The sequence below is a fragment of the Conger conger genome, chromosome 12 (assembly GCF_963514075.1).
Source record: "Conger conger chromosome 12, fConCon1.1, whole genome shotgun sequence".
In the NCBI taxonomy this organism is placed as follows: domain Eukaryota; kingdom Metazoa; phylum Chordata; class Actinopteri; order Anguilliformes; family Congridae; genus Conger; species Conger conger.
This window is the reverse complement of record NC_083771.1, coordinates 3184266-3206875: the sequence shown is the minus strand read 5'-3', so window position 1 is coordinate 3206875 and position 22610 is coordinate 3184266. Positions and strand designations below refer to the sequence as shown.

Sequence of the window (22610 nt, the reverse complement as noted above, 5' to 3'; positions counted from 1 at the left end):
CGCAGTGTCTGCAGGTTTAACTCCAGTCCTGGAGGGCCGCAGTGTCTGCAGGTTTAACTCCAGTCCTGGAGGGCCGCAGTGTCTGCAGGTTTAACTCCAGTCCTGGAGGGCCGCAGTGTCTGCAGGTTTAACTCCAGTCCTGGAGGGCCGCAGTGTCTGCTGGTTTAACTCCAGTCCTGGAGGGCCGCAGTGTCTGCTGGTTTAACTCCAGTCCTGGAGGGGGTGCAGTTTCTGCAGGTATTTGTGATTTCCTTTCAATCAACAGCCAATTAACACCCCAGGAACAAGGTGAGTGGACTCTTTGGCCACCTGGCGGGGAGCGCCTGTACCCCTGCCTCACCTGAGGGGGAGCGCCTGTACGCCTGCCTCACCTGAGGGGGAGCGCCTGTACCCCTGCCTCACCTGAGGGGAGCGCCTGTACCCCTGCCTCACCTGAGGGGGAGCGCCTGTACGCCTGTCTCACCTGAGGGGGAGCGCCTGTACCCCTGCCTCACCTGAGGGGGAGCGCCTGTACCCCTGCCTCACCTGGCGGGGAGCGCCTGTACGCCTGCCTCACCTGAGGGGGAGCGCCTGTACGCCTGCCTCACCTGAGGGGGAGCACCTGTACGCCTGCCTCACCTGAGGGGGAGCGCCTGTACGCCTGCCTCACCTGAGGGGGAGCTTGTAGATGTAGCTGCAGCCATCCTCGGTCCAGATGATGACCTTGTCGGTGGCGATGAAGTCTCCGCCAGTCCAGGCCTGGTCGTTCTCACTGGGCACGGAGCACAGCAGGGAGAAATCACCCGCGTCGAACACCTAGGACAGCAAACCACCGTCAGAGACAGAGACCGCAAACCACCATCAGAGACAGAGACAGAGACCGCAAACCACCATCAGAGACAGAGACAGAGACCGCAAACCACCATCAGAGACAGAGACAGAGACCGCAAACCACCATCAGAGACAGAGATAGAGACCGCAAACCACCATCAGAGACAGAGATAGAGACCGCAAACCACCATCAGAGACAGAGATAGAGACCGCAAACCACCATCAGAGACAGGGACAGAGACACAGTTAAACAGGACACACCAATTAATCAGTAGCACAGTTCAGTCAACACATGTTTGGTGGGTGAAAACACTTTGTGATGTTTTCAGCTTTAGGCTACATTTCAGTCGATTCTAATACCCTTCGAGTCCTAAGTGTGCGTGTGCTGTAATGAATGAAATGGCCTCCAGAGCACTCTGTAACACAGGGCGACCCGAATACGCACCCTCCAGTACTTGGAGCAGACCACCAGCAGGGACAGCTGAGTGAAGGTGCAGAAGGAGATACTCTGGCAGCCCTGGCAGTAGATGGGCTTCGACTCCTCCTCAAAGACGGGCTCTGTGTCCTGGAACACACACACACACGCACATACACACAGGCTGACCTGAGCACAGTGTGCTAACACACACACAGGGTGTCCTGAGCACATCACCACACACCACTACACATACACAGGCTGACCTGAGTACACCCTGCTAGGAGACACACACACTGAGCCAAACACCACACCACACAAACCCACACAAGCTGAACTGAGCACAACACCGTGCTAACACGCGCACGCACACACGCACACGCACACACTGACACACACCCAGAAACCTGAACACCTCACCATACCAATACACAAACAGACCTGAGCACAACACCATGCTAGCATACAACCATAATGCCCAGAACACAACATACTAACAGACAATAACAGACACACACACTACACCATAGTAACACATAAACACACACAAATCTGACCCAAACACACCAAACTAACACACAGAAACAAACACAAACACATAGTTACAAACACACACTCATACACTGACCAGAACACCACACCACACCACACCACATTAATACAGACACACACAGCTGAGCACCACACCAGTGTACGATTATTAGTCAATACCTGCATTTTACTGACATCAGCTGTGATGATCCATACTTTCAATATCCCAGTGACTGAAACTGCCACTACTGTGTCCTCTAGAAAAGTAAACAAGTCAATAAATTACAAACACAGTAGACACTAAATATTCTCAGTTTTGACAGTCCGACGAGATCCGACATCATTTAAACAGTTCGTAATGACGTCACATTGAAAGAAAATCAATTCAAGTTGTGTTGTTTAGTACACATCAAATGCTGTAAGCTAAAAGTGCTGTTTTTGGGAAGGAGCGAAGAAGTATCCTTGGGTAATTTCACATTTCTAGTTTCACAGTTCCATGCTTTGAGTGCACGTGGGACTTGGCGGCGTGTTAGAGAAGCAAACGCAAGAAAGACGAGAGATCGCAGCGCATCCAATCCCTGCTCTCAGCGCCTCGGCCTCAGAAGCACTTTAAGGTGCTTATCTTAAGTTCCCACAAAGCCTGAGATTTTCTCCCTGGGGCAGGAGGCTAGGCCTGGGGGGGCAGAGAGGCTAGGCCCGGGGGGGCAGGAGGCTAGGCCCGGGGGGGGGCAGGAGGCTAGGCCCGGGGGGGGGGGCAGGAGGCTAGGCCTGGAGGGGCAGGGGGCTAGGCCCAGGGGGGGGCAGGAGGCTAGGCCCAGGGGGGGGCAGGAGGCTAGGCCCGGGGGGGCAGGAGGCTAGGCCCGGGGGGGGGGCAGGAGGCTAGGCCCGGGGGGGCAGAGAGGCTAGGCCCGGGGGGGCAGGAGGCTAGGCCCGGGGGGGGGGGCAGGAGGCTAGGCCCGGGGGGGGGGGCAGGAGGCTAGGCCCGGGGGGGCAGGAGGCTAGGCCCGGGGGGGCAGGAGGCTAGGCCTGGAGGGGCAGGGGGCTAGGCCCAGGGGGGGGCAGGAGGCTAGGCCCAGGGGGGGGCAGGAGGCTAGGCCCGGGGGGGGGGCAGGAGGCTAGGCCCGGGGGGGCAGAGAGGCTAGGCCCGGGGGGGCAGGAGGCTAGGCCCGGGGGGGGGGGCAGGAGGCTAGGCCCGGGGGGGCAGGAGGCTAGGCCCGGGGGGGGGGGCAGGAGGCTAGGCCCGGGGGGGCAGGAGGCTAGGCCCGGGGGGGCAGGAGGCTAGGCCTGGAGGGGCAGGGGGCTAGGCCTGGAGGGGCAGGGGGCTAGGCCCGGGGGGCAGGAGGCTAGGCCTGGAGGGGCAGGGGGCTAGGCCCGGGGGGGCAGGAGGCTAGGCCCGGGGGGGGGGCAGGAGGCTAGGCCCAGGGGGGGGCAGGAGGCTAGGCCCGGGGGGGCAGAGAGACTGACCTTGGGTGCGGTGTGAGCGAATAATGCTCATGGAGCTGATCCAGTCGGGCGAGATCTTGGACACCAGCGAATACAGCACCTCCAGGCTGGTGGCATCCACCACAAGGATTTCTGGGTAGTGGCCGTTGCAAAGAAGCCGCCCCTCGCGCTGGGTGCCGATGGTGAACTGGTAAAACTGGACATAGGATTTAAAGGTACAATAGGTAAGATTTGTGTTAAAACATTGTTACAAGACCATTGTAGATCCCTTCCTATCAATGAAAAATGTTGACATGTTGCCTGTGTTTATAGTCCTTAAATTTGGGTTTCAAAATATGCAGTTGACGGGCCGGCACAAAACATTGTATAACTGTACAATAATTCAAGCTCATTGGTTCAAAATTGGTTCTAACTGCCACAGCCAATGGTGTTTAAACGTCAGCGCGTTCACAGAGAAGGGGGAGGGATAAACGGTGTTGTGGTTTCAGCATATTTGTTGCTGCAATTCCTCTCTTGAACATTAGAAGTCCGAAATTACCTATTTTACCTTTAAGGTTTTAGCAGGATGAACGTCTATATTTCAGGCTATTAAAGGTGAAACTCCCACCCCTGACGTACCTGAATGCCTGTGTGTGCGCAGGCGAGCTTAGTGAACTCAATGCACCTCCCATCACTCACGTCCCATAAGCACATCTCTCTGTGGACAAGAGGAGCCCAGCGTTACACTCACAGAAACCCAAACCAGGGGTCCGCTGATATGGGACCTGCTCTATCAAAATCACTCGCATTGGCCCCAAAGCGTACTTTGAGTTTTAGAAATTACTCGAAAGATATCAAAGTTATCTCTGCACTCCAGATATCAAGGGAGTTGGGTCCCATTAATTTTGAGTGGCAACAAACCATGTTTTGGAGGAAACGGCTCTCCCGGAACGCTGCAATGCCTGAGCACCGCAGAAGGGAGGCGCTGTGCTCACCCGCTCTCTGACGCACTGACGATGTACTGCTTGTCACTGCCGGAGCTGGCCTTGGACAGACACGTGATGGAGGAGGTGTGGCCAAACAGGAGCCCCCTGGGACTGATCTGAAAACAGGAGAGAGCGTGAGGGGAGGGAGGGGGGTTGGAGAGAGAGAGAGAGACGGAGAGAGGGAGAGAGAGGGAGGGAGGGAGAGAGGGAGAGAGGGAGAGAGAGGGAGAGAGGGAGGGAGAGGGAGAGAGGGAGGGAGAGAGAGAGAGAGGGAGGGAGAGGGAGGGAGAGGGGGAGAGGGGGGAGAGGGGGAGAGGGGGAGAGAGAGAGAGAGAGAGAGAGAGAGCAGGGGGCATCAGGGCAACAGGGCAACAGTGCAACAGGGCAACAGGGCAACATCCTCAGGATAAATCAATGTGAAAAAACAAACCAGTCAGTTCAATACCCAATGCAAGGTTGGTTTGGTAGCTTATTAGTTAGAGACCTTGCACAAGATGGTTAAAGGTTCAAATATAAGATATGCGTATTGCCCAAGATAATTCGATCTGCAAAAGCAATTTAAATCGCTTATACTGCACAGATCCTTTGCACTTGGCTATTCAAGAGAACTTCAAAAGGGTTCCATTACCCGACCATACCCAACATCCTAAGCAAGCTCAAAGTAACGTTCAATGTAATGTGGACTACACAGAAATAACCTTCTCCCAGCATGCATCGCTGCCCTGCTAACCCCTGGACCCTCACCTCCAGGTCAGCGGTCATGTCCCACAGACAGATCTGGCCGTCGTGGCAGCCGGTGATGATGGTGGCCAGGTCGTCCATCACCAGGAGGCTGGAGATGCAGTGTGTGGGGGCGGTGCGGCCCCACAGCACTATGGGTAGCACCAGGCTGTTTCCGGACATGTTCTCTCTGTCACTGCGTACAACACGGACAGACAACAACGTGAAGGCCCATCCATTACATTATCACATTATTGGCATTTGGCAGACGCTCTTATCCAGAGCGGCGTACAGTTGATTAGACTAAGCAGGAGACCGTCCTCCTCTGGAGCAATGCAGGGTTATGGGCCTTGCTTAGGTCACTGCAAGAAACTGTGTAGCCACACCAGGGCTATGAGCTCAAATCCTAGTCCAGTTAACTTGCTAGCCTGTGACAACACCAAGAGAAACTGTACCTTTACTGTAGACAATACCATTTTGCACATGACACAACCAAACAGGCAGCACTGTACTAGGGCCAAGATGGTGCCATTATTGTCAGTTAATGAATCCAACCAGGTTGCGACCTACACAAAGTCATCCAGCGACCCCCAACACTACAGAAAGACGGGACTCCAAAACTTGCTCTCAAAATGAGCAGCCGTGGCATTACCATAATGGCCGTGGTTAGGCAGCTGGACTGAAGTCATGTGTTCATAAGCTTCGCAGGACAACATTTCTTTCACACTGTTAATCAGAGGAGAGTGTAAAGAGAGCGCAGACCGTGAAAACTGGCTGGACGATTGGTTCCCTGTGAAAGAAGCCAAATGGCTGCTTTGTTCCACTCAGCGTGTGGTACAGAGAACTCTCTCTGCACAAAGCGTCAATACTAGACGGACATGGCTTATGTTTAGGCAGGCGGTATTGGCTAATTAAAGTCCAGCAAAATCAATTATATACTGCACTACACCCTCTCAAAGAAATCCATCTTTATTCAAATTTAAAAAAAATCTTTATACAAATCCATGCTTTCTGCCCCTTTGACAGAAGTAACCTACAGATTAATATAGAAAAATCATGTTTTTTTGGGGTTTTTTTTAAATATATTCATATGAGAATTCACCCGACGGTCAGTTTGTTAGCAGCATGTTTCCTTGAGTGTCTTCACACTCACAGGCATCCAGTGCTAGTTCATCACAGACATTACTGGCCCTGGTCTGACACATTCAGACACAAGGGTACAAGAGCACTCCAATCACAAAACACTTTGTCTTTTTCACTCTTTTTTTCTATGATCAGCCGCTCCTGTGACGTTGCAAAAACACTGAAAACATTTTTCACAGATCATCACCCAGACCTGGGTCAAATACATAGTTGCTTTGTATTTAAATACTTTTCTGTGCTTTACTGAGCATGTCTGATGTATTGGAAGTTGGATGAAAAAGTACATAAAGTACAATCCCCGCCTTCTGGTCCTCTTGGTTGGCTCAATTGCACCAGGCAAGATCAATCAAGAACAGAAAAGCACTTGAATCCAAAACAATGACATATTTGACACATTTGGTTTGGAATCACCATTGAACTGACCTAAGCCACAGTTTTAAGTGCCTATCAAAAATGGCCAAATGGCTGAGACATGAGGTGACATTGTCTCAGGTGGTAAGAGCGGTCGTCTCATTGGCTCAGGAGGTAAGAGCGGTCGTCTCATTGGCTCAGGCAGTAAGAGCAGTCGTCTCATTGGCTCAGGCAGCAAGAGCAGTCATCTCATTGGCTCAGGAGGTAAGAGCGGTCGTCTCATTGGCTCAGGAGGTAAGAGCGGTCGTCTGGTAGTCGGAGGGTTGCCGGTTCGATCCCGCCCTGGGTGTGTCGAAGTGTCCCTGAGCAAGACATCTAACCCCTAAATTCTCCTGACGAGCTGGTTGGTGCCTTGCATGGCAGCCAATCACCGTTGGTGTATGAATGGGTGAATGAGAAGCATCAATTGTACAGTGCTTTGGATAAAGGTGCTATATAAATGCCAACCATTTACCATTGACTTATTTAAATACGGGCTGAAAAGCGATGTAAAGCAGCTTGGTTTCCCATTTGCCTTTTCTGATGGATCGTCCCGACAGGTCAGGGAAACAAACACACATCCGGGCGAGTGTGAAGGGCAGATTCCCCCAGTACAGACGCCCAGCTGCTATAAAGCTCCGCTTTACACTATCCATCTCTGAAGATATGGAGGGTCTGTCCACAACAGTCAACAGAGCCTTTTAAAGCAGGAGGATCTGAATACATCGCCTAAATGAAGAGACAAACCTTCCTCCGCTGACCGAGCGATATCTAAACGACTATCTGCTTCCATAATTCATTTATATTGTCGTTACCTTAATGATGTGATGAGCTAAGCCGGCTGTGTGGCTGAACTTAATGAAAGGTACTCCTGATTCACAAGTTAGCTTCTTCACATTTTCTTTAAAAACAGTAACCCCAAGACTGATGATGTTGGATGAACCACGACTTACCAAAGTACTGTTTTACCTACGTGATCTGTGCTTTGTACTTTCTTTACAATTAAATCAAACATGAATTCCATTTTTCAACAGAACAAACTATTCAAACGGCAAATCTAATATAAAATGCTAAATGATGTTGATTGTTGTTAAAACTGTTGATCCGTTAAATATAAGCTCTCGCAACTTGCTGCAATGGGCTCCTTGTTCAGTAATGTCACAGACTCTGTCACCATTCTGCCAAAAGCATCCGTATTCTAATAAGATCCAGGTAACTACATTTTCAGCATCTCCATCATAATTCTAACTGATGAAATCTTTGTCTAAATATCTGGATATCTGTAAAACAATAATATGTGGGCAAACAATAGAATTGTCTTTTCAACCCACATTAAAAACACTGCACACCAACTTCAACAAAACACTCCAACGATTATATAATGCAGCAGCTGATTTCACCCACAATATTTTGACCTAGTTCCATTCCTTTGTGAATTGCAAAATGATTTTCTCCATCTCACAAATGCAAAACAACTGCTTATTAATGTGCTCTTTTAAAAAGACTGTGAAAGTATTTTCAGTGTGGAATCCTATGCAGTCCATCCCTATTGATCTGTCTATTCCCAGGAATCTGGGTTAATGCATCGCTCACACTGACCAGCGTCACACGCATGAGATTTCAGAACACTCTGAAACATTAACGTCACATTCATAACTCTGTGTAGTGAGTTTGGTGTGGTGCGGAGTTTTCAGAGACATTAACTTCACATTTATAACTCTTTGTAGTGTGTTTGGTGTGGTGCTGAGTTTTTTAGAAACATTAACTTCACATTTATAACACTGCGTAGTGTGTTTGGTGTGGTGCTGAGTTTTTTAGAAACATTAACTTCACATTTATAACACTGCGTAGTGTGTTTGGTGTGGTGCTGACTGTTAACGTAACATTCATAAAAGTGTGTTTCACTTTTCTAAAAGATCGGAATGAGAAAATATGAGAACCTATTTTGACAACATAAAAACAGTTACAGGAGATTCAGGACTTTCCGGCTTACCGTGGTGTATAATACCAATGGCATTGACCAACACAAACATTACTCACACATCTTGCTAATGCCAGGCAAGAAGCTGTTTGGTCCATTAAAAAAAACTCTTGAGCCTTTGGTATACATTGTCTAGTATTTGTTTTTTCATAAAATAGAAATATGACATTCCATTAAATTACTGGCATTTTGCAGACAGCAGCTTCAATGTGCACAGGACATCCATAACTCAAGGAATTAGGCTACAACTAGGTACCAAAGAAACTGTAAACTACAAACTTGAAAAGCTTGAAAAAGAAAACACAAGACTATAACTACAGTTGCCGCACATAATATCACATAATTAATTATAATAGTAAATCAGAGGCAACCTGCACTGGGAGCACCAGAAGCAATGTTACCCAACTGAGAAATCCTGTCAAATAACCATCAGAGAAAAATGTATAAAACTCTTTTATCATGTTGAGTTTACCCCAGAACACTCGCTTACAGAACAGTACCTGATCTGCTCCTGCCTTCTCAAAGAAAGCCTGATCTTCCGGAACAATCCCTTCATCTTCACAATCTGAGCCAGCTTCATTTTGTCAGTTTTGTCAGTTTTTTAACCGAAAGAAACGTAAGGCGTAAAACCACAGCGCAATGGGGGCCGCTGCAGACTGCTCGTGGAAACCAAGCAACCACCAAACTGCTATCACAGGCTCTCGGTATAATCAATATGTTCATGTTAAAATAACAGCCACGAGTATTGGCAAGGCAACCTCTGAAACACGCTACCATACCTTCTGAGAACTGGTTATAATTATTTTGAATAACCGTTTGTCCGGCTTAAATTAGTTTGTGTTGCTCCTGTGCACGATCGTGAGTGGAAGGAAGACATTTAATTACAATGTCCTTAGGAAATTCACCATTCGTGATACTAATGCAGTGTAGCGTGTAACAGGAGATTTCACTCAAGGAATTCCACATAAACCTTTGACCTAAAGCCAACCTCAACCTCTCTGTAACCGAAGTGTATTGTAGTAACTTATATGTAGGCCTGTGCAGTTGCTTGTGTTGCCTAGTCTAATTAACGTAGTGGGAACTGACAGTTTCATAGTAATGTGTGTACAGAAGATAGTAATGCGAGCCACTTTCATCACAGACTAAGAACAGGCTCTTTCAGTTTGTGAGTGAATGACTGCAGGTCACATCTGTTCTCTAAGGAGCAGGGGCAAGAAATTAAAAAGGGCACCTTCTCTGTGCGGCAATGTGGGGCCACACCTGGGTTGGAGCGGGGGGGTAAGAGTCCTATTAAGTGAAGATGTGACCTTGGGGCCAAAACGAAGTAAATGGTTGGAATTTATATAGCGCCTTTATCCAAAGCGCTGTACAATTGATGCTTCTCATTCACCCATACCCACACCATACACACACTCACACACCAACGGCGATTGGCTTCCATGCAAGGCACTGATCAGCTCGTCAGGAGCATTTGGCGGTTAGGTGTCTTGCTCAGTGACACTTCGACACAGCCTGGGCGGGGGATCGAACCGGCAACCCTCCGACTGCCAGACGACTGCTCTTACTGCCTGAGCCATGTCGCCCCCAGGTGCATTCTTTGTACCATATGGCACACCCTAGTAGCCCAAGATCACTTACATGCTTCATGCTTGCCATATAAAGTGCCCGAGAAGTTCCCCTCTAGTGCCCCATGGTACACAAAACATTAGGATGAAAATGTTTGTTTTCACCCTTTGGAAGAAAAACGAAGGTCTCATATGCTACTAGGCTGCCGCAATTGTGGAAAGAAACATGCTTCATTGTATCCCTAAGGTCACACGTCCATTGGAGAAGAAGTGGTGTGTCGTTAGTGCAGAAATGAATGGTGGAAGTGCCCCTTTGATAAATAAGCAAGGGCAGTTCGGCGGAGTAAAGGGGGCAGGCGTCCATCCTGTCCACTCCACTGCTGAGACATTAAATGACATGAGGGTCTCCCTCACGAATATTGTGATGATGTTTAACAGAGACGTCCCTCCCCAGAAGACAAAAAAAAAAAAAACCTGCGCAAATTATTTATCCAAGCAGAACAAATTTGTGATATTCACTGCGTGCATGAAATGCATCAAACCGGTCAGTCGGCAGTGCGCTAAGGGTGCTGAAAGCCAAACGCCAGAAATTGCTACCAAGCTAGCTACTATCGAAAGTTAGCTATCAAAAACAGCATAATTGATGCAGACAATTTTAATGTTTCACGGCATCGGTGAAGCCACTCGTTCATTTAAGATGGATGTAATTTTGCAAGTGAAGTCATCAACGATTTAATCATGACTGATCCCGTATTAAACAAGAGCCAGATTGCTGTCCATGACATGTATGCTAACATTCAGCTAGCTGATTATCTGAGTTCACAACACGTATGCCAGATCCAATGGTAACGTATGGATTTCGCAAACGATCACGATGGGAGAGATAAAGCCAAACAATCTTGCTTCTGTGATAAAATGAACCTGTTACGCTAAGGACTGGCATCTAAACATTAAATAGTAGTCAGCTAGCTAGCTAAGTTAGGAGGTTACTTGCAACGGCAATGTCATGTGAAAGGGTTCGGTCAGAACCATGTCAGAATAAATTACAGTAAAACTCTCCGATCAACACCTTAACACATGCCAGGTTACCCGATGGGCTTAATCCGTTTCATATTTACACGAACGGTAGCTACATAATTTCATCATAATAAATGCATGCACCTGCATTGTCGCAGCTTGTTTCCGGGTTAGCTAGCAAGCTAACTACAGAAAACTAATCGTTGAATAGAAATTACTTACCTTACTTAGACACTATTGGAACATGTCCTTTGTTTTCAACAATTGCGGTGAGAAGTTGCTAACTATCTATAAACACTAAATGATAAAAACAATTCAGTTTAATTTGTTTATTACCCTCCGCAGTTTCTCTCCGGTCAGCTGATTCCTCAACAGCTTTACGGAGACATTGTCGTAAAGAGAAACTGTCGTGAATGCCAGTACCGCGTAATGACAGACCTTCTTTGTAGACATTTGTATTGTGGCAAATATACCACGACACCATCATAGGCTGAAACAACGAGCGGTTTGTTCAAATTGCTGCAAAACGAGTATTTCTTGTGTGCGCATTAACTGACAAGCCAAATCATTGGCCTTTTATGTGTTTTTCCTTTTATGTGTTTTTGCTCAACTCAAACATTGAATCATGCTCATTTTCACAACATTGTTGCATTTAATTACATTTTCATTTCATAACAGGTTTTATTTCAAAATGGAAGTCAGTTCGTCCATGTTAGATAATAAAATAATTCTAAAATATTACTTTTTATGTGTATGGTAAAAAAAATATGTTTGGTTTTATGCTCATCGTCTACTTTACAATTACATGGTTTATCATCTTGACATTTAATCTGGTGTCATTTGCAGTTCTGTCCCAATGTCCGTCCACGTGTTGTTCTTTTCACACTATCCTTTTACAGCGTTGTCATTTAATCTACCAAATGAGACTGAAACAACAATGCAGGATCTCTCCTCATATCCGTTCTGGAAAAAAAATACACGAACAACAACAGAAGGTGGAGATGCTGGCTTTGGCAAGATTACAATCACATGACCATAATGTGAAAACGTGTATCATCTTTAGTTGCGTTATCAGAAGACGATAACCCGCTTTACTGTAGCCTTCAGATTGAACACCGTGTTCAACAGACGTATTTTGCCATTTAGCCATTTGCAAAATGCAACACTTGCCATATGCAACACTTGCCATGTTGATTTCCACAGCAGTGGCTTTTTATAACAGAAATGGAGGGCTACAGATTGTCCCACTGTCAAGGTCCGACGGTGTTGACAGACATGCACTCAGTTTGTCCGTGCATTGTTTGCTCAGCCACGTCACCCACGTGTAGGCAAGAAAAAAAAATCCCATGTCCGATTATCATTCCTCTCCTTTATTTATTATCATCTTTTCAAAGTATATTCCATAACAATTCTAAAAACATGTTATAAACATGTTGATTGTAAAAAGTAATGTTTAAGTCTCAGAAAAGTGGGAACACACGGTCTAAGGGCGTTTCCAGCCTGACAAAAACAAAAGAAAAAAAATGGCATTTAAAAAATGTTCAACCAATTACAAGGTAGTTGCAAATATAATCTTTGGGTATGAACAGTACTAAGAAATGATGGCAGTTTTAATGTAACAGCAGTTTCACCCCTCATTTTGCCAGTGAGTAGTATTTTACATCACTATGGCCATTTCTCAAAACTGAATGAGCTCTGAGCAATGGCTAAACAGATTGTCCACAGGTTATTTATTCTAGATCGATGTTAAACTGAGCCTCTAAAACAGAAATAAAAGTGCTGATAGAAAACTCATTTTAAGGATTGCAGAGAAACCACTTCAGTTATAGCAAGGCACACTTCATTGCCAGGTATTCTGCCAAATTAATCCATTACAAGCATGTGATTGGCTTTGTGATTAACTACTGTTACTGTAAGTCTTCTAAACCTTGGAGTTTGGCTGAAGAATCCAAGATGGCAAGGCCCTACAATATTAAAAGTTAACAAAAAGGCATTTTTAAATTGCATTTCAGTTTTTAAATCATGTATACAGAAAACCTACCCTGGTAAACGGACAGGCAGAAAGCAAACGGTGCAAAAAGAAAAAGAGGTGACACTGATCAGCTTCAGCACTTTAACGGCAGAGCCACTAAGACCCATGGAAATCCACCCCAGGATACCTCTCATGCAGCCTCTCCATCGAGCATCAATAAACAATATATTAAATTACAACAACCCTTTTTAAAATACCAACTCCCGCGGCTGCCCCTTTCATTGTGGTATGAAAATACACTGTAACCAGTAACCAGAAACAGGAGATCATATAGTTAGATCAGGCATAACATCAGGCTCAGCTATACAGCAAGTGAGTCCTTAAAGACAAGCATTTCAAACGTCAAGGAGGTGGTGTTACAGTAATAATCCTGAGAAGTACAATGTTGTATTTCATAGATAAATCTTTTAAAATGTGTCCTGGTCCCTGGTGCGCAGTTGAGCTTTGACAGTCTGGACAGACAGGGAGACACTGAGCGGCCCTCAGCTGTTCTCGGCCTGCTGGATTTCGGGAATGCTGCTGGGAATCTCCCGCCGCACCTGCGGTCTCCGGCGGATGCTGCGGCCGGACGAGATGAGGTCGGCGTAGCCGCGGGAGTGGGAGAAGGCGTAGGTGGAGCGCCGCGACCTTTGACCTCTGCGGAAGGGCGGAGGTTTCTTCTTCTCCTCCTCTTCAGCCTCGTACCTCTTCCTTTGCCTCTGGACCTGCGGACCGGGAGGACTGAAGTCAGCTCTGGGCACCCTGATTACATCCAGTGCTCTGCTATTGCACTACTGCAGCACTCCTAGAAATGTAAGAGAGAGAACCCCTAACAATAGACACGTCAGGGCTTCTCTCTCTTTGGTCATCAGACGCAAAGCTAACCAACACCAGTGGTGGGAAGCGGAAATGGCAGATGTCCTCCTGGTAAGATGGAGGTGAATGAACACACACACGCGAAGCTGATGACCTTACCTTGTCCCCCTCAGACGGCCATATTGTCTTATGGAGGAACTGGATGCAGATGACGGGCAGCAGGCTGATGCCCACGGTCAGGATGATGGTGAGCCACAGGTAGGGCTGCCGCAGGGCGTTGGAGGCCACACCTGGGGGCACACAGCAGAGAAACGCCTTTTAATATCTCCCCTCACAGCTAGTGGGGCGTCATTGGCGGTAAGAGCAGTCGTCTGGCAGTCGGAGGGTTGCCGTTTCGATTCCCACCCTGGGCGTGTCAAAATGTCCCTGAGCAAGCTGGTTGGTGCCTTGCACGGCAGCTAATCGCCTTTGGTGTGTGAGTGTGTGAGTGTGTGTATGAACGGGTGAATGAGAAGCATCAATTGTACAGTTCTTTGGATAAAAGGCACTATATAAATGGCAACCATTTACCATTCACCATTACAGTGTGTCCCACATAGAAGGGCTTTTCTGTCTTCCAGTTGTGCACTCCTTTCCAGCCCCAGAACAAACACAGGGCATAGCAGTGTGGATAATATTACATCATGTGACAATAACCTTTCTATCACACGGTAGCTAGGTTACCAAGCTGCACAGCCCCTGCTGTACTAAATATCAGTCCCCAAATGCAATGCGCCATCACAACTGTTGAAATCAACAATTATAACAGCCACTGACATTACCTTTTGTTTTCATCAGATATTTATTTTAATGGAAAGAGACTCATTATGGCAACATTCAATGTCAGCCTCATCAGAGGTAAGTATTTGAGGCATATTTGTGAAATAGGGTGTGCCTTCTAGGATTTAGCAAAACGACACTTAACCCTTTCAGCCCCCAAGAGTGTCAGTCCGTCAACTGTATATTAAGGACTATAAACACAGGCAGAGGGTGAGTCAACATGTCAGTGAGCCTTTCAATTATATGAAGGGATTTATAATGCTCTTGTAACAATGTTTTAACACAGAAATCTTACCTATAACTACCGTAAAATCCCAAGAAGGCCATATGGCACTCTCAACCTTTTCAACCAATCAAAATGACTGCTATACTATAGTTTTAAGCCCCTATTAAAACCCTACTAAATTCTCAATTTTCTCAACCAAAGCCAAAACCCCTTGGGATTTGGAGCCACTTCATATTGAGCTTGGAACTGAAATGGTTAAAAAAGATTTTCAAATTGTATTTCTTTTCAGATTTAGAAATCAAATTGCCCTTTAAAACTTAATCTTTCAAAATACGATCTGCCTGTGTACATACCATAGTTTAATTTTCCTTGTGCATCAAAACAGCTTTTAATTAAATTAAATGAAATGTGTAAGGAATAAAAAATCAATTTTCCATTTAATTTAATTTAATTTCACATCCAATACTTTTCATTGATTTCCCCTTGTTAAGCTTATAATTTATGTTTATAATTATGAGACGGCGCAGTTAATGAATAGGATACAATAACTTAGTTACAGTAACACTCAACATAATAGTAAATTGCAAATATAAACCATTAATATTTGGCATATCACACTTGACTTATTTGTGATGAGTGATAAAATTCAATAGAATTGATTTTGTGAAAGACTCAAATGGGTGCCAATTAGTCACCTTAATACCATCAATTCCTTGTGTGCTTAATGTAGCAAAAAGGGAACTTTGCTTGGGGGGATCTGGCCCTGCTTACTGGATGCAGTATTTTAAGCGGTTAAATCGGCACGCCCATTCTTCCTACACACCATTTACCTACACATCATTTTGACATTGCTGCAATTATTAATCAATATTTTGCTCAAAGACCATCAAGACATTTTACTGACAACGCAAAGGTCCATTTAAGATGTACACACCCTCAAGTGAAAATAATGATTTGTCTAAAGACATTTATTAAAGAATATTGTCTCCAAGTCTTTACATGTTTTTTCTTTAGCACTTTGCTTTAGCACCGTTTTACTTTTGAATAATGGGTCAGCCTGCTAGCTGAATGTTTATGAGGGGAATTGAACCAGTTGTTTTCTTGGTCTTGACAAATGTCTTCAGACTGAAATGTCACCTTAATAAAAGCTGAGGACAGGAATATGGTGTTGATTCCGAACATTTCTTTGATTTTGGGAGACGTTTTTTCCCAGGACAATAAAAAGACCAACACAGTGCAAGCGCTGACCTTATTCCAGAAACCTTTCTAATTTTGAAGTGAATAATTTGCCACGGGAATTTAGACGTGAGACAACATGAACTCACCAGTGAAGGTGAAGGCTGAGGGCCAGATCACATGGATCCCTGCACTGTGGAGGTCGAACATGATTCCGTAGTATATCGCTATGCTGCCCAAGACTGCGAAGCAGTTCACAAAGGTCCAGTAGGAGGTGTCCAGAGAGATCTGCGAGAGGGAAAAACAGATGAATGAACTCTCCGATACAATGAGGAAGACAGTGCAGCGAGCTTCAAACTCAAACTCAATCACAGGGCACTTCATCATTCTGAGCTGGATCCCTCAATTTAGCACAGTGCCTAATGTTACAGGCTAATTCGCGCTTAAGATTTTTAGGCATCAATGCAGGACGGTGCTAGTATGCCCACAAATAAGATTAAGATCTTTAAAAAGAATTTAACTTTATTTAAAAGTTTTTGTTTTTTTAAGTTAAATGCTATTTAATTACGTTCAAGCAAACAAACAAAAATAGGCCCAAGTTAAAATGTTTTCCAACCATTAAAAGCACAACAGTGAAGTAGAAAGAGGTACAGTCAGTGAGACACACAGAGTGATAGGGTAAGGTACAGTCAGTGAGACACAGAGTGATAGGGTAAGGTACAGTCAGTGAGACACAGAGAGTGATAGGGTAAGGTACAGTCAGTGAGACACACAGAGTGATAGGGTAAGGTACAGTCAGTGAGACACACAGAGTGATAGGGTAAGGTACAGTCAGTGAGACACACAGAGTGATAGGGTAAGGTACAGTCAGTGAGACACACAGAGTGATAGGGTAAGGTACAGTCAGTGAGACACCGAGAGTGATAGGGTAAGGTACAGTCAGTGAGACACACAGAGTGATAGGGTAAGGTACAGTCAGTGAGACACACAGAGTGATAGGGTAAGGTACAGTCAGTGAGACACACAGAGTGATAGGGTAAGGTACAGTCAGTGAGACACACAGAGTGATAGGGTAAGGTACAGTCAGTGAGACACCGAGAGTGATAGGGTAAGGTACAGTCAGTGAGACACACAGAGTGATAGGGTAAGGTACAGTCAGTGAGACACAGAGAGTGATAGGGTAAGGTACAGTCAGTGAGACACACAGAGTGATAGGGTAAGGTACAGTCAGTGAGACACACAGTGATAGGGTAAGGTACAGTCAGTGAGACACACAGAGTGATAGGGTAAGGTACAGTCAGTGAGACGCACAGAGTGATAGGGTAAGGTACAGTCAGTGAGACACACAGAGTGATAGGGTAAGGTACAGTCAGTGAGACACACAGAGTGATAGGGTAAGGTACAGTCAGTGAGACACAGAGTGATAGGGTAAGGTACAGTCAGTGAGACACACAGAGTGATAGGGTAAGGTACAGTGAGTGAGACACAGAGAGTGATAGGGTAAAGTACAGTCAGTGAGACACAGAGTGATAGGGTAAAGTACAGTCAGTGAGACACACACAGTGATAGGGTAAAGTACAGTCAGTGAGACACAGAGTGATAGGGTAAAGTACAGTCAGTGAGACACACACAGTGATAGGGTAAAGTACAGTCAGTGAGACACAGAGTGATAGGGTAAGGTCCAGTCAGTGAGACACAGAGAGTGATAGGGTAAGGCACAGTCAGAGAGCATAAGGTGCAGGATAAGGTGAAAGGCACAGAGAGGGGGAGACGTCAGGGCCGAGTGAAGGCAGTACCTGCAGGTTGACGGTGAAGATGAGGGAGGAGGCGGTCACCACGGCGAAAGACTGGTAGTCGGACGGAGCCTCCCCGTCCTGCCCCATCGTCTGCAGGAAGGCTCCGTACGGGATGAAGAAGATGATGAGGGACGTGAAGATGCCGTGGAACAGGCTGATGAAGAAGTTCTTGTAATTGAATAGCGACCCCTGCTGGCCGGGTAGGTAGAGCTTGGGGAAGCGCAGACTTAGTTTGTCGTTTACGTCCTAAAGGAGACAGAAGAGAGGGGCACCGTCAAACCTCCCCGTCGAGCCAGGGTAACTGCGTGAGGTTCAAAAATGTGAGGTTCGAAAACGTGCCGGAAACTTTCAATTGTGAAATGTCTACTTCTTCCACAAACAGGTTAGAATTTTTATTATTTAAAAGGTGTGATGCAGCAGAAGTATTTAAGGACAAAGGCATACCTGATCTAACAAGCCAACCAGAAGGACAGGAAGACTGCTGTAAAAGACATTGTACAGAGTAATGAACCAGTCTTCATACGCCACCTGTAAAATGACAAAAACATTTTATTTACACTTCAGAATTCTCCAAAAACAAAACAAAAAAACGGCCATTTCAGTTTTATTACTTCAGTGAGAAATCAGAGAAAATATGCAGGAGCAAATCCGCAATATCACATTTTCCAAATAAGAAAAGTCATGTCTTAATTTTAAATGTAGCACCTTCTCGTAGCTTTGTAAATTTTGTAAGCACGGTGAAGAACACCAAATAATTTTCCTGATTTACACAACGTCCCGGGGTTTGGACAGGAAGTACCAGAAGCAAAGCCGCGTTGGCAGCAGACCCGCCAGGACCCGCCAGGACCCGTCGCTCTCACCTGTGAGGAGTATCCGCTGAAGAAGGAGTACCAGAAGTGCACCAGGGTGAAGGCGAAGTTCTTGTAGAAGAAGAATCGGAGGAACTTGCACATGCGGATGTAAGACCAGCGGCCGTGCACCAGCAGGAGGCGCTGCAGGTAGCGGAACTGGGCGAAAGCGTAGTCGCTGGACATAACCGCCTGCATGCCCTCCTGACCGCTGATGCCCACCCCGATGTCTGCCGCTGAAAAGGGTGGAGAGGGGTCAGAAAGGCTGGACTGTTCCACAATGACAGTGTCAATATCTGGGGATCTTATTTTTACAAGATAAAAACAATCCAATAAAAACAATAAAAACTTCCTGCAAGTAATTAAGTCTACACGTGCAACATGCAAAATTTTTCACTAAATATTAGAACGGCAAAGTGTAACAGTCAGATCTTTAACAGGAATGGAAATTTGTGAATGGATTGACATTTACCATAAAGACAGTGAACAGTGAACATTCACATGGATTAGTACATTTTAGTAGACTCAAGAAAAGTTTTCCTTTTCAGAAGAGTTTCACCTACATTACATTACATTTCATTTGGCAGACGCTTTTTATCAAAGCGGCTTACAGTTGATTTTGACCAAGCAGGAGACAATCCTCCCCTGGAGCACTGCAGGGTTAAGGGCCTTGCTCAAGGGCCGAACGGCCGTGCGGATCTTATTGTGGCTACACCGGGGATCAACCGTCGACCTTGCGGGTCCCAGTCACGTACCTACTACGTAACCACTATGCTACAGGCCACCTGGCGCTAACAGGGCTCCGCTTACTCTTGATCATGTTGACGTCGTTGGCCCCGTCCCCGATGGACAAGGTGATGGCCTTCTTGTACTTCTTGACCAGGCTGACGACGTTGGCCTTCTGCTTGGGCGTGACGCGGCAGCAGATGACGGCACTGCACTCGCAGGCCATGTCCACGAAATCGATCTGCCGCTGCTCCTTCTCCCATTCGTCGATGGGCTGGCCGTCCTGCGGGGGGGTGTGCTTCTTCCCCAGCCTCTTCAGCTTCAAGCGACGCCGCTTCTTCTTCTTCTCGTACAGGATCTCGTTCTGCGAGAAGGGAGAGGATTCAGAGGTGCAGGCACAACGGAGGCGCGTCTGTGGGCACACGAAGGTTCCTGCGGAAAGGTTACGTCCTCAAATAAATTCAGTTATTCGTGGAACTCGTGCTGCCAACAATTCTAGACGTTCTGCTCTGTTCTGTTCCAGAGAAACTGCTGGCAGCATTTGTGTAACAGGACCAGGTTTGAGGAATTTCATTCAAATGGTAAATGGTTGGCAATTGATGCTTCTCATTCACACACACACACACACACACACACACACACACCAATGGCAATTGGCTGCTATGCAAGGCACCAACCAGCTCATCAGGAGCATTTTAGGGGCTAGGCTTGTTGCTCAGGGACACTTCGAAACACCCAGGGCGGAATCGAACCGGCGACCCTCCGACTGCCAGACGACCGCTCTTACCGCCTGAGCCCCAAAAGTTGTACAGTACTTGTGAACTGAAAGACTAGGCATTGTCTATCCAAACACCATATTTACCCAAACATATATACGTTTCGGGTCAGCAGTTCATATCTGATGCTAACGTACCAGCCAACCACCGGTGATGATGAGGGCGTTCTTTCCAGGTTCAGTGAAGAAGGGATCCTGAGCCTTCTTGTTTCGGCGTGTCAATGGCCCCTGGTTCCTTCGGTTAGCTTGCCGCATTCCCAGCTTCTCACTGCCACACAGAAAAAAAGTGGGAAAACGTGAGAGGATGGACAGATATGCGAGTGGCACATTACCAACTCAACTGGCACTCCAGTTGGGAGCCTACCATTTTACAGATTTCTGTAAAATATTTCAATAAAAGCAAATGACATTACAGTTTGACACCTACTTCACATCCTCTCCGTAGTGGATGTGCATGTCATCCGTCAGAAGTTCGCACGAGTACCCAATGTTTTCAGCAGTTTCTACATGGATTGAAAAATAAAATATTTATATACGTTAGTTGAGGGACAAAGTAAACCCCTTAACTGAAAGCCATTTGAATCGTGTATACCTTTCTTATCGCCGGTCAAAACCCAAATTTTGATGTCAGCCTTGGCCAGTTTCGCAATAGTCTCTGGAACCCCTTCCTGGAGCTTGTCCTCAATAGCCGTTGCACCAATCAGCTGGAAAAACCAAAGCCAATAAACATTAGTCCATGAACTGAAGGCATCTTTCACTCTTTACAGCAGGAGGCCCCAATGAGTCCTCAAACAGCGGGTATGGTCATGAGAAAGATGTAGATGGATTTTAGGCAACATTCTCAGTGGAAATGCAATGGAATATGAACCCAGGTGCCCAATGGAAAACAATAATTTGAAAATTGTTCCAATGAGCCATTTCTCTAAAGTGCTCAGGTGGCTAAAAGGTACATCCCCGGCCCTCTTGACGTACCATCAGGTTGCCCTCGATCATCTCGTACACCCGGTCCAGTGCAGCCTCCCGGTCGCCCAGGGTGATGCTAGCAGCCTTATGCTTCGTGGACCAGTCCTCAAACTCCCGCTGGCTGATGTCTTTGTAGCACAGGCAGAGGGTCCGCAGGGTCTCGTTGGCAAAAATCTACGACGAGCAGGAAAGGCAATGAGGAACATGCTTTAACATTTTTTGCTTCTCTGGAAAGCATATACATACATAATCCCCGAGTTATTTACTCGTTTGTATCATTTACCGATTCATGGAGTAGGTACCTTAGGTGGGTAATGTGGGTGGGATGAGTGGGAGAGTGAGTAAATGTGAGCCTCTGTGTATGTTGTACTGTACTTATGTTTCATCTGATTTACATTACAGTATGTGTACATGCGTTTTTTGGACCCCCTTGAAAACGAGATGATTCATCTCCAGGGGCCGTGCTTCAGTACATTTCTATTGGAGTAATTCAGGCCAGGTCTCCCTCCCTCTGAACACTCGAGCTCCACCAGAGGGTGGAGAGGGCTTTGAGACATAAACGAGGTGCACGCCCTTACGTCGAGCGCGGTCTGAGTGGTCTCCTTGTGCTGGGATCCGGGGTGCAGACGCTCATAGATGACCGTGTCTGCCCCCTTGCAGTACAGCCGGATTCGTCCGTCCGGGAATTTCACTGGAAAAACAAGTACGCATTACATTGAGGAGGGAAAGGATGTCAGTCAGGAATGACCAAGTCCTGCCAGGGTAAAGTGTGTATGGTTTTATGTTCCTCTTAGTAGTTATTAGATGAACTATAGGACATCATGTCACTGGACCAGAGAAACCACTTGCAACCAAATCGAAATCAAAGCCAGATTCCAGACAAGAGTACCTTATGCTAGGATCTGGGCTGCGCCCTATACCTCATAATACTGTAATAGTTAGGGAAAGTAGGATACTTACAGTACTGTGCAAAAGTCTGTATAACATTCTGTACAGATAAGATTCTTTCAAAAATTATTCAATGACAGCTCCTAAATAAACGTACTATACATTTTACATTACATTTTAGTAATTTGGCAGAATAGTTAAAAACTGAATTGAATCAATATTTTTTGTGACCACCCTTCGGCGTTAAAACTGCATCACGCCCAACGCTGTCCTGCAGTTCTATAAGACAATCAGCAGGGAGGTTGTTCCAAGCATGTCGGAGAACTTGCAACAGTTCTTCTGCAGACTTTGGTTGGCTCCTTGCTTCTGATCTCAGACAGCCTTGATCAAGTTTTTATGTAAAAAGTAGTCAATTGCTTTTTTAAATTAAATATAAAATTAAATGTGTGGAATATTTGGAAATCTCAAATGTGTTCTTTTATACGAACACACACAAAAATAAACATATATATAATAAAGTCTAGGGCAGGGGTCGGCAACCCTGGTCCTGGAGAGCCGCAGGGTGTGCTGGCTTTCGTCTCCACCT

General features: G+C 46.2%; 2 protein-coding genes across 2 annotated transcripts in view; both read right to left on the bottom strand.

The window, feature by feature from the left end:
• The window catches only part of LOC133141677 (WD repeat-containing protein 7), a 201291-nt gene extending 192263 nt beyond the window's left edge, over positions 1 to 9028 (bottom strand). The window contains exons 1-8 of the mRNA XM_061262276.1: positions 8899 to 9028; positions 4909 to 5080; positions 4174 to 4280; positions 3818 to 3896; positions 3221 to 3395; positions 1937 to 2013; positions 1256 to 1375; positions 650 to 795 (exon numbers count right to left, since the gene is read on the bottom strand). Of these exons, the coding sequence (XP_061118260.1) occupies positions 650 to 795; positions 1256 to 1375; positions 1937 to 2013; positions 3221 to 3395; positions 3818 to 3896; positions 4174 to 4280; positions 4909 to 5080; positions 8899 to 8978 (956 nt within the window). The 5' untranslated portion in view covers positions 8979 to 9028. The remainder of the gene's footprint in view (positions 1 to 649; positions 796 to 1255; positions 1376 to 1936; positions 2014 to 3220; positions 3396 to 3817; positions 3897 to 4173; positions 4281 to 4908; positions 5081 to 8898) is intronic.
• A 3306-nt stretch (positions 9029 to 12334) lies between these two features.
• Positions 12335 to 22610, bottom strand: part of atp8b1 (ATPase phospholipid transporting 8B1) — a 35608-nt gene continuing 25332 nt past the window's right edge. Inside the window, exons 17-28 of the mRNA XM_061262277.1 lie at positions 21715 to 21827; positions 21146 to 21310; positions 20766 to 20877; positions 20601 to 20676; positions 20312 to 20441; positions 19483 to 19762; positions 18685 to 18908; positions 18269 to 18352; positions 17825 to 18070; positions 16178 to 16316; positions 13967 to 14097; positions 12335 to 13716 (exon numbers count right to left, since the gene is read on the bottom strand). Coding sequence (XP_061118261.1) covers positions 13495 to 13716; positions 13967 to 14097; positions 16178 to 16316; positions 17825 to 18070; positions 18269 to 18352; positions 18685 to 18908; positions 19483 to 19762; positions 20312 to 20441; positions 20601 to 20676; positions 20766 to 20877; positions 21146 to 21310; positions 21715 to 21827 — 1922 coding nt within the window. The 3' untranslated portion in view covers positions 12335 to 13494. The remainder of the gene's footprint in view (positions 13717 to 13966; positions 14098 to 16177; positions 16317 to 17824; positions 18071 to 18268; positions 18353 to 18684; positions 18909 to 19482; positions 19763 to 20311; positions 20442 to 20600; positions 20677 to 20765; positions 20878 to 21145; positions 21311 to 21714; positions 21828 to 22610) is intronic.